Consider the following 12,454-nt stretch of genomic DNA (forward strand, 5'->3'; position numbering starts at 1 on the left):
TAAGTTTGACACTAGTTGTTGTTGATCATTAATGAACAAACAAAGGTGGGCCAGAGGAAATACTTCTGAGACACTTTGACTATTAACCTCACTAAGATTTAATATCTCTCTTCCAAAAATGTATTATACTGTATGTGGTAGCAATTCATTTGTTACTTGAAAATCCGATCCATCAATTAAAAGCTTCTCCATTATACTGTTGCAGTAATCATAGAAGGACTGTATGAAGGTTAACAAAATGTGTACGTGTCGTCAACACAGAGTACATCTCGGAGCTGTTTTTAGACAACAACCTATTTTTTTTTTCACACACTGCATTGTCCTGAAGCATCCTCTGACATATTTATATTCTCAGGCATGTAAACAGTGCACCATACACAGAGCTCTTCCCTATAGGTCCTTGGGGACGCCGAGCAGCACCTGTTACCCTTCACAGAAAAGGATGTCCACACAACAATACAGAGAACCTATACTTCTCAGAAATAAAACACAGGGATATACAATGTTAAATATAGATTTCAGGACACTTGTCCCTGTGGAGCCTCCATCTGATACCATTGTCCCTGCGTACATTAACACCCAGACTCACACAAAGCGGAATCTTTTAGCAAAGTTTGAAGAAAAGGTCGGGGGCTAGACAAAGGTGGAGTATCTCCACCACAGTGCCTTCCTCTCTGCTTACAAGGCTTCCCTCTCACTGAAACCAGAGCAGAGAGAAAGATCCCAGCGGCATCTCCGATCTGTCGTCAACAAAGGGTCAGAGTCTGGTCCTCTTTGTCAGGTTTTGTTTCAGATTTTGGCTTTGTGAGAGATCTAGAGAGTGTGTTCTGCAGAATTGGAGAATCTCATTTTTAGATAAACTGAAAGAGGTTAAGAAGTAACAGCACTACTGCCCCCCCCTGGCAATGACAGCTATTGCACTGACCAGGGAGAAACGTGTTGCTTTATCTTTTTAATATTTGCATGCCAATACAACAAATAAGTTAAAAAAAAAGTACAGAGATAATAAAAGCACCATGCTCCAAAATGTAATGTTAATGTTAGCAACAAACTGGTTTTATGAGATTATACACACACATCCTAATCTGTAACAAAGTAATTACAATTTCAAACTGAATGGGTTACAAATGTTCCCAGTTTTCAATTCAGTTCTTTCTTTGCTGTTGAAGATTATAACATTTCCTTAATTCAAAACCAGTGGTAAACAATGTTATCCTGTAAAGAAAGAGTGAGCCAACATTATGATTTATCACCATAGTTATACATTGATTTTGAGATCACTGTTCAAACCAAATATCATTTTTGCTCATCATGAAAACATTTTCCTTTTCAGGTCAAGAAACATTTCCTAGATTGGTTTCTCACATATTAGGGCGGAATATCTTTCCAGTGTTTGTTGTGTTTTTGCGAAGCTGCGGGGCTGGCAGGCAGCAGCGAGGTGCATCCTGGACACTTCAGTTTACACCCAGACTGCAGCTGTGTCAACAACGTGGCCCACGCCAAACCTCGGCAGATTCTCCTAATCTGTCGGTGTATTACTGAGCGCAGAGATAAAGTAGATAAAACGTTTGTAATGGCACAAAAGCAAAAATGTAAAACTCCCTTCCCATGTGATTACTGTGGTTGAACACTAAAACCTTAATCAACCTTCAAAGAAAATACTTTATCATAAACTGTATCATTTAGAGTAAATGTAATGCCTTTGATCATCATTTTCCTCACTAAGATTGGAATTTTCCACTGATCCAGACTTTGGGGTGTGTTTAATGAGGTCAATTTAAAGGGTACTCCACCAGGCTCTCCTCTCTGAATCACCATATGGAGCTGATCTGCTGGGGTTACATTAAAAGGACTGGGCTGAGGACAGAGGTCATAGGTCACTGCGGGTCACCGGGGCCTCACCAGCACCTTCACACCAAAACAGTCTGAGGTCGAATCAGCAGCCTCGGACACCGGGCTCAGCTGAAGATTTATTGGTTAAGGCGGAGCTTTTCACATATAAATTAAAACCCTGTAAAACCCCTCTATATCTAAATGTATTACTTAAGTTCACCTGCAGTGACTATTGGTATTTTTCAAAGGGAATATCGCAATACTAAGCCTTAATTCTTATATATGCTCTCTACTGTGAAAAAGGTTCAGCTTTATCAAAGGAAAATAAAACATCTGGTAGCACTCTGGATAAACGTCTTTATAGCAGAGACTCTTTATCAGTAAGTGACCTGAGCTGCTGGTGTTCTACGCGTTTACCTTTCAACTCGCTAAGTGGATAATGTGGTGAAGGTCAGAGGTTAATCCAAGGAAGCAGACTCACAGGTCGTAAAGAGTTCCCTCAACTACTTCAGTTCCTCATTTGAGGATCATAGTGAACAGTGATAAATCCTGGAGATAAAGGTGAGAAAGTCCAGGGATCCAGTGAATATCTGAAGATAACAGATAAATGTGAATATGGGATAAGTTAATTCAAACATTTGTCAGAAAAAAGAAAATCATGGGTGTTATGAAGAGCCTTTCCTTACCTTTTTTTCAAATATTGTGCCATCAAGCAGTGGCAGGAAACAAAACAAAACATATTTAAAGCTGCTATTTTCAGTATTTTAGTTTTTAAAATGGATGGACATTTATGGGAGAGTAGGAATTGTGACCTGATCCAAAATGTTTGCAACTTCAGGCTCATTGTTGGAATTTCACGGTCAACAACTTTTCCGTTACGGTTCACTGCTCATATCAGCCATTTTCTAATGGTGCTGTTTTCACTGAAACACTGCTTTAGGTACTGCCAAGTTAAACATGTTTGCAAAACAACATTTGAACTTTAACAAAAATATCCCTTAAAAAACTGATGAGATCATTTTCAGTGCAGCAGCTGGTATGTCTATTGAAACATTTCTCATATGTTTTCTTAGTAGGTAGTTTCATCGATGTTGGTGCTGATAACCACACTCGACCTGCCACTCCATTACAAGGTCAGAGGTCAGAGGTCAGTGTCGGACCTCAATACTGCTGACCAGTGCAGGGTGTGTGTGTGTGTGTGTGTGTGTGTGTGTGTGTGTGTGTGTGTGTGTGTGTGTGTGTGTGTGTGTGTGTGTGTGTGTGTTTTGGTGGGACATTGGGACACAAAAGGCCTGAATATCTGCCATTACTGCCACATCCACTCTCCGTTCGACACTTCCTGGGTATCTGGTGTTACGAGCCGCCTGAGTTCCCGTGATTGTTTCTTTTTAACAAGGCTTCCAACTGCAACAAACTCTGGGAAGAAGCCGGTGAGGACAAATGTGGAGAGGGAAACACGCAGCACCCGAGCTGAGTTGTTATCAGTGATGGCTGGAAACAGAGGAGGAGATACAGTAGTTCATTGAGGCACAGGAAGCAGCAGGGAGAAGACCATACGTCTTGTATTTTGTGGGTTGCCATTGAATCGAATATTTTAGGTTAGTCTCAGAACAAAGCTAGGAAGTCGGACTGATATATGATCTGGGGTTGCGTTCGGATAGTTTAGAAATCAAACTAAGTTCTAACCCTATCTTCTATTCCTTGACCTCTGAGTGAAACGTCACGGGGTTAAGGGATAGTGGATAGGAGAATTCAAAAGGATTTAGGAGAAGAGACTGCGGTACTTTAGAGAATCCGAATGCACTTTCACTATCCGACGTGTTGATGATGCGGACGTCATTTTGTGCGTCTGCTGCTGTGGGGAAACTATGGAAACTACAGTTTTATATACGGCGGACTACATGGATGTTTAATAAGAACGAGGGACGCATCTAGAGACTCTGCACCGTGCTCTGATGCTGTTGTTTTATGCTTTATGAACGGGGACAACAGAGAAACATATTCTTCATGACCAAAGTTGGATTTGAAATAAAAAATGAAAGTGAAAGTTATGCTCGTCACCCTCTCCCTACGGTCCACATTAATACAAATGATCCCAGTAGGCCTATGATTGTATGAACTATGAAAATATCTTAAAATCAATACAAATGTATTTATTATAAATGTTAGTCTTTAACACCTATCACTGTGTATATCACCATTCAAACATCTTTTAAAAGTTGAACAAACCCCACACAGCTCAGTGAAATGTTGACTTTATTTGATCATTTCAGTAAAAACTAATGTTCATATTTCTCTTTTTGATTATAATACTGATGAACGTTCAAAACAAAGCACTTGGCAACTTACCACATACGTTTTAAAAAGCTTAATAAGCACCGTAACTTTCATGATATCATTTCTCCGTCATAATCGTTTGTGTCCGTGAACGGCCGACTGTTGTGTGACGTCACATGCTGCGGGTGCAAGGCATTGTGGGCAGCATTTTCTCCTCTCCTTTCGGTTAGGGAGGTCCAGTGGTTCCTAAGACTAAAGGAGGTTATAAAGGAAGTTTGAAACCTCCTTTCCTAGCATTCTAGAGAATTCGAACGGCACTTATCATGGCTGCCACTGAGGGACTTCCGGGTCATTTCACTCCGTTAGGAAGGTTCCTAGCTAAATGGACTATTCGACTTCAGCCCGGGATACATTAAATCTGTGCTTAATCAAGACGCAACTTGTATCTTTTTTTTTGTATATATGCCTAGGTAAAATATACTAAACATAACCATATTCCAATATGATGTGATCCCTTGTGTTCATTATCTGCTAGCCCTGGCCCAAGTATAACACCTACGCTTACTTATTATTGAGAATGCTCAAAAGAACAACAACATTATTAAAGTTACAAGAGTAAATGTACTTGAATGTACTATCACTTTAACCCATATGTTTAAGTCAAGTCAATTGTATTGTTGGTAAAAACAGGTTTACTATTGTTGGTAAAAAGCATGTAAAGGTTTCAGAGAACTAAAGAAAAGTGTGAATAAAATTATTTTATTATTATATTATGATATAACAGAAGTCTATAAGACTATCCTCTGTGAGTGTACTTAAGGTGGCACACATCTTGGAGCTAGGAAATGTTAGTACAATTCCTTCTGAAGAAATAGAAGTGTTTGTGGTACATCTGCATGTTTATTCCCATTTTTGTTTCCCCACTCTTGTACAGATCAGTGTCTGTGTGTTTATATGTGCCTGGTTGCGGTCTTTCCCTCGACCCGCTGCTTGAGTGCCTGAGGCCTAACGTGTGCTTGTTTTTACTGTTGGCTGCAGATGCTATCATGTGTGATTAGTGCAGCGTGTTTGTTGGCACACGCTCTGTCTGATAGCAGTTACACTCGTCACTGATGTGAGCTGCCCCGAGGAAAAACCCCTGCACCTGCCTTTGTCTCAGCCAAATATACACAGGTAGGTATTGTGAGCAGGAGGGAATTGTTGATGTAAATGGAATAATTTGCACAGAGGAGATCAAGTTATCATGGTGCGTTGAGGCTATATTACCTTAGGAGAAAAATTATACAGCCCTTATAAGACAAGTAAGATCACCGGGTCGAGGCCGAGGGGGTGGGACCCAGAGGATCCCTGATGCAAATATGTGTGAAATTAGGCAGGAGATTGTTGTGGATTACAACCAGCGTGTTGGCGCAAAGCACCACCTCTGGGGAGGATTCAGCCGCTGCGACTCACCGTTGCACTCATTAAACTGATAAACTGTTGGGACTTGTTTGTCCAGTCCAGCAGCTTAAATGGCTAGAGGTTCACAGTTATGGTCCATTTATAATCGTGGAACCGTTTGAGGTGGAAGGAGCATTTATGATTTATCTTGTTTTATGTATTTGTTCTTATTACAATACATTGTTGTCATTTGCTTATACTGTATGTATGTAATAACATGAGTTTATATTCAATTTTAATGACTGTTTTTAAATACCATTTTCTTAATGTCTTTCATTTTTGTAAAGCACTTTGAATTGCCTTGTGTTGAAAGGTGCTATATAAATAAACTTGCCTTGAACAAAGTGCACCTGTTTAATTAAATAATAAGACGATATAAAAAAAAGAAGCATTTCATCTTAACAATATTTTTGTGATGTTTGGCAGCTGGCACCGCAACACCCTCATGAACAAGATCCTCCAAATAATTATTCAAACTACAACCACAGTAGGCCTTTTTTAGGACATGTTGACACGTCACTGTGGAAGGATGATGAGTTCATGTTGTACTGGGTCTTGATGTTGCTTGATGCTCAACGCTAAAGTTATCGTTGGATGAGAAAACAACTTTCCTTTAAGAACTTCTTTTTTAGAACAACAAAAGAATCCACATCTATTTTGCAGCATCAAATATTAACTCCATAGCTCAGAACACGAAAGTGCCCACGGATCATCATTGGAGAAATCATTTAAACTTTTTCATCTCAAGATTTGCTCATGCAATGTAGAATGATTTTCTGGGTCTCCACTGGCCTAGATCAGGGAGGGGAAAATGGAAACCTGCCAAAAAATGAGCTCTGATTTTAAGATTCCTGCCTTAGGTTAAAGACAATGAACTATACTGGGCTTTGATGTGCCTTCATATCGAGGCAGAATAACCTTAGCTCCTTTGACCAAGCTAATGATGTCTGCGGTGTGTTAGCATACAACAAAGGAGGATCTGTAGCCACATGGGTACCTTTAATGAGTTGTATTTGTTTTTTTTTATCCCCCTCCACCTCCTACTCACCTCAGAGTAATGAAGAGGCAGGGGTAGCGCGGGCTAAAGTATCAGCCTTCTCCACACCTTCGCTGAGCTAATTATCCAACCCTCACAAGGATCATCTCACAGCTAAAGGGAAAGAGATTTATCCTCCTCGCTCCACAAACATTATTCTTTACCAACCTCCTTTGTTAGTCTAAATTGGAGTGAGGCTAGATGGGAATAATTTAACTTGGCAACTATTCACATCGACAGAACTCATATACCAGCTGCTGCTTTACGCATATAGTGCTTCAACCAACAATATGTTTTCATCCAACTAATGTAAAATGTCAGGAAATATTGAAAAATGTCCATTCCAGTCTCTTAAATTCCAAGATGAATACATTAAATGTCTTGTTGAGTCAGTCCAAAACCCAAAGATATTCATTTGAAAAGCCTAATGGAGGGGCTGACAACACCATTTTGTGCTATATTTGTACGAAACATTACTTTAAAGGTCAACTATTGTGCAAAATCCACTTTTTCATGTATTTTATACATAAACATGTGTCCCCTCTGTGTAAAGAGATTCTGAAAGTTTCAGGAAAAAAGATTTGCTCACTTTTTCCCCTGATCCATTTTTATAGAAACCTGTCTGAAAATGAGCTGATCAGATTTTGGCCACTTTGTGATGTCATAACGTTGTTTTGGCTTGGGTAACCATTAGCCAATCACCAACCAAGCCAAACACTTCAGAGACATGTTTTGTATATAACTGAGAACTATAATATATTGATGAAAAACAATATAATAGGGGACCTTTAAGGATTAAGAATTTTTGGAAATAGTGTTTGAATATTTGTTCTGTCACCAAGCTGAAATAAAGGACATCATGAGCTAACAAAGGGTGAAATAAATAGGTGTGTGTCAAGAATCGATAAGGGTATACTAAGTCAGAGAACCATTTCAACTCGGAGAACACTTCCCCAACTTTTGTGTTAATGCTGCACAAAACCAAAAGCATCGTATCTTTCCAGGGCTCAGCGTTAAACCTTAATCCATCTGTTCCACTTTAATTTTTCAGTCATTTTCACACTCTCAGAAGTCTATAATCACTGACACAGACTTGTGGAAAGTGTGCCTTTTTTACGGTATCGGTCTCAGCTCTTTCTCCTCACAATACGCTCCCTATCTCTGTCTGTCGGACTGCAGGACCCAGTCCATCCCCTCCTCATTAAGCATATGTCTCATTTTCCATTTCAGACAGGAGATAGCATAGAAGTGCACACAAAAGCACTTTTTTCAGGCCCTTCTGAACATTTCGTCTTAAAGTCTAATGAGAGCGGATCAAATATAACTGACACCGAGGGGAGACAAAGGGAGACGTAGCTCTGGGTAAAAGATGAGGCGAGGTAGAACAATGGACCTTAATGTTCCGTCACTGCGGCGGTATGCAGCAGGACGAGTGAATGCAGATGATTCTGTAATGAGGGATTAAGTGGTGGATTATGGGTCTTTATTAAGATGTTTCTGATCCTCATTAGGCTGAATCTCGTATCAGGGCATCGATTCCCCACTCGCTCGCTGGATTGGCTGTTCTCTGGAGGAAGAAGAGAGAGAAAAGAGAAAGAAAGAGTGGGAAAGAAAGACAGAGAGACATGTGCCTCTATAATGTTGCTCTGAAACGTGAAACAAAACCTTTATGTATCTTGTTGAGATTGTTGCAGGGGTTATATGTGCATTTTTTTATAAAACTTGAACTAAAGTATACTGAAAACACAACAATTATTGTTATTGAATGCCAGCTTTCACGGTTATTTGTCATAAAGTATTGGACAAATAAACGTTTTGAACTGATAATGGTGCTAGATGAAAAGTCACAGGTTCACCAAGGTTTTTTCAAATCATTCTAAGGGGCACATGTTTGTGTACCGAGTTTCTAGACAATCTATAAAATATGTGTTGACCAGCAAATACTTGCATTGACATACCCTAAACTAGCATGGCTGAAAGATACTAACAGGAATCATACAGTATATCTCACCTTCATATATGTCTGTCCATTTGAATTGGGTTGTTTAAAATTTAAATTCAGGGGAAAACAACCAGGCTGTGTGACTGACTGGCATATTTACACTTGACGCATTTTTTGTTTTAAGTGTTCATTAATGTGCATTGTCCCTGTCAAATAAACGATTAATAGGAACTGGACTGAGGGAAACACCCAGTCAAGCAGAAACAAACCAAGACGCTCCAAAGAAAAATATTTACATCTCATAGCAACTCTGAATAAGACTGAAGCCAAATTGGAGCAGTGTTATTACATCCCAGCTATTCCAGTATTTATGTGACAATGTCCAAGTTTACTATGAGAGACTCAACAAATTTGAATTTCACTCAGGATAAGACTAAACTTCCTCCAGCTCAGTTCGACGATTTCAGCTGACAAAAGCCACGATTTACAACAAGGAGTCCAGCAGCAGTTTGCTTCACTGCTACTCAGCTGCAAATCAAAAAGCTTCACAGATGGTAAACAGCCCCAGTGCAGCACACATGGACATCTACCTTCACACTCCCTTTATTAAACGTACAGTCCTTTTTAATGCATCAGATCTAAGAAGAAGAAGAACTGAAATGACGAGAGCAAAACATGCATATATGCTGCCCCTTCTGCCTGGAATAATGTACAGAAGGAGCTGAAACTGTCAGATGTGATGGGGGAGTTCAGGTCCATCTTAAAGGACAGAGAACAAAATACTCTTGGTCAATGTGATTGCTCTTATATCCCCTAATTTAAGTTGTTTTAAAATTGTGCCAGTTTTGATGCTTTATAAGTTTATTTTATTTGCCTATTGACTGGATAATATGCCATTTCATTTGTGTTTTACGACAGCTGTAATTGTCTGCCTGTGTTGTCTGTGTTTTATTTGTTGTAACTTTGTTCATGCGGCCCACCTCGCTCTTGAAAAAGAGATTTTAATCTCAATGAGACTTTTTACCTGGTTAAATAAAGGATATATATAATGAACATGGTCAGAAACAGATACATGGTAACAGAAGGGTACATTTCCAGAAACGAGGGGTTACGTATGGTAACCCTTGTTATATAAACACAGGCGGAGCCCTCTACTGGACTCTATTGGTACTCCCCTCGATCCTATCATGCAAACATTCATCCACTCCACTGAGACTTTCTAGACGTAGCCGGCCCCTGGGCGGGCCTACCTGAATGTGCGCGCATCTCACCGCATAAAAGGAGGCCTCGCCTCCTTACTGTCATCCTTTACTTCTCTTCAGCAAGCAGCATAGGACAGACAGGGCCCCGAGTAGAGGGCTCCGCCTGTGCTTATATAACAAGGGTTACCATACGTTATATCTCTCACGGCCCCTACACACGGCGGCGTGCGTTGCCGCTTCAACGCTTCTGCCCATTCACTTTGAATGGGGTGACGTCACGATTCGCCGAACTGCATTGTGGGAGTAAAGCGTAGCTTCTCTCGCGGTGCTCGCTGCAAAAGTAGAGCAATGTTCTACTTTTGACGCCTCGACGGAGGCGTCAGCCAATCGAATCATATGCCAGTGCAAGCTCTAGCCAATCAAGCCGCGTGCTTGTGTGTCTGGGGCGGGAGATTCATGTGATTGGTTTTTGGTCGAGTTTCCAGCCCCCCCCGCCCCACACCTGTCAGGGTTCCCAGTGACGTCACCTCTCGTAGTCAGGAAGAAAGTGTAAATGACGTTCACTTGTCGGTAGGTGGAAGTAAAATTAAGTCACATCAGTCAAGACTAAGGAATCTACCCCGGGAAAAAATTACTACGTCTCTCTTAAAGAAGTTGCTCGGATATTTATCTTCGATCCCAAAGTATAATTAGTATCAAACGGTCCCGACATTCTTATTTAATTTACCCTACTCTTTAATCTAAAAACAAAACAACCATATATTTACATAAGTACAGGACACTACACCGACGACCTAGAGGATACGAGGACACACGCCTTCACCCTCGGCCTTTGAAATGGTATTGTTTGCTTGTACAACGAATTTGTAGAGGTCCTTTACTATAAAATTACGTAAGACCAGTAGATTGTCGTGGTAGATTAATGAAAGTAGTTTGACTAACCTTTTTTTTAGTTTTTGTTTAATTAAACAAACTTATCTCTTTAAAATCTGTGTCACTATGCAGTAGTAATGAACGAATAGACTAATTTATTCCCAACACCTTTACATGTAAACTCAAAATCAATTAATAAATTATCTAATGGAAAAAGTTTTATAAGCTATCACTAATATAAAAAAAAAAAAAAACAAATAAAAAAAAAATTTCCCAACTCCAAATTGTCGAGAAGATACTTACATATTCAAGTCTGAGAAGGATAGTCGGAGTACCACTTTGTGTCATAACGTCTCACAAATTACTTTGGCAGTGTAGAGTACTAAAGCGTGACGAGACACTGAGTGCACAGGAGAGGAGTGGCGCGCGATTCCTTCGATTTCCATTGTTTGTATGTGCGCCTTTAGCTATATATTAGATGAAAGTAGTTAAGTTGTCTTATAGTAATTTACATCAGCGACTAAAGACGTAAACGTCCTACGCAGAGGACATTCCATGGACCTCCCTGCTTCAGTAACTACGTGACGATACCAGTGACCAGCCACCCACCAGTGTCTTGGTCACGTTGTGACTCGTCAGAGGAAATTTTACTGGTTGTTGTACAACAACAAAAAACAATGAGAAAATATAATTTCATTTCACATACATTTCTGTTAGCGCAATACAAGACAGTCAAAAATAGCTGACACAACGTCCCAGACAAAGACACACAGTGACAAAAAATAGACGTGTACAGACATCCGAGCTTTCAGGTTTTCTAGGCAGATTTCCTTTTTTGTGGACATAAATTTGACCCGACGGTTTTGTGGAGAAAGGTTTCATGGATGTCAATGTCCTGAACACACACCCGAGCACACACACACACACACACACACACACACACACACAACACACAACACAACCCCACACACACAACACCACAACACACACACACACACACACAACCACACACCACACACACACACCACACACACATAAAGAAGATCGATAGATTGAGACACACCTCTAATCGCAATAAATCCTCAAATGTAACGCAACAAAATATTGTAGCCTGGTGTAACATCTCCTCGATTTTTAGACTGACCTAGAGACAGTGCACTGCTAGGGTGGACAATTACCGCTACATTATCATGGTTCCATCTCCTTGCACAGACCAATCTACTATCTGTAAAATTTTTAGGAGTGCCCTTTTCGTATGCCCACGTTGGATGTAATTTTCAGAGCTCATTGTTCGCTCGTGCCGTGTCCCGGGTCCCATAGTGAGCACAAGGATCAGTACATTCTCAAGTCATGTAATATATTTACGAAGTATATACGTAAATCAGTTACATATGTTTACTATCTATTATATTATCATAAATTTCTTTGATACCCGGTCTCTTTATAACCCAAATATGACTTACTTACTCCGAACGTTTTTTTCTCTCGTTCACTTACAGTGCAAATCTTTACTTAGAAACATGTACGACGACTTAAACGCCCAGCACCCAAATTTTGTCGTACTCGACATGTAGACCTATGTCTCCCCCTGGTTTATCTTTGTTACGATAAACAAGCAAATCTCTCTCATCCTAGTTAACAAACCCCCTACCGCTGCAGTCCATTTTTCACTAACCCTCTTTTTGTCTCACGTCAACTTTTTAAATTCTACATTTAGTCTCTCTTACCGTTGACAATTGAAAATAACACCTAAGGAATTTTTTAGTCTTGAAAAAATGTATCACATTTAGTTTAACAGAACATATAACCGTCCGATAAGACGAGAGAATATGCACGGAGAGTGTGCCGCGC

At 40.1% G+C, this 12,454-nt stretch overlaps 1 protein-coding gene across 1 annotated transcript in view; it reads right to left on the reverse strand.

Moving 5' to 3' along the window:
- Positions 1-3,139: 3,139 nt before the first annotated feature.
- LOC104958596 (gamma-crystallin M2-like) overlaps positions 3,140-12,454 on the reverse strand; it is a 10,841-nt gene continuing 1,526 nt past the window's right edge. The window contains exons 4-5 of the mRNA XM_010786340.1: positions 9,242-9,287; positions 3,140-3,324 (exon numbers count right to left, since the gene is read on the reverse strand). Coding sequence (XP_010784642.1) covers positions 3,140-3,324; positions 9,242-9,287 — 231 coding nt within the window. The remainder of the gene's footprint in view (positions 3,325-9,241; positions 9,288-12,454) is intronic.

The sequence above is a fragment of the Notothenia coriiceps genome, unplaced genomic scaffold (assembly GCF_000735185.1).
Source record: "Notothenia coriiceps isolate Sejong01 unplaced genomic scaffold, NC01 NC01_scaffold00029135, whole genome shotgun sequence".
NCBI classification, from domain to species: Eukaryota; Metazoa; Chordata; class Actinopteri; order Perciformes; family Nototheniidae; genus Notothenia; species Notothenia coriiceps.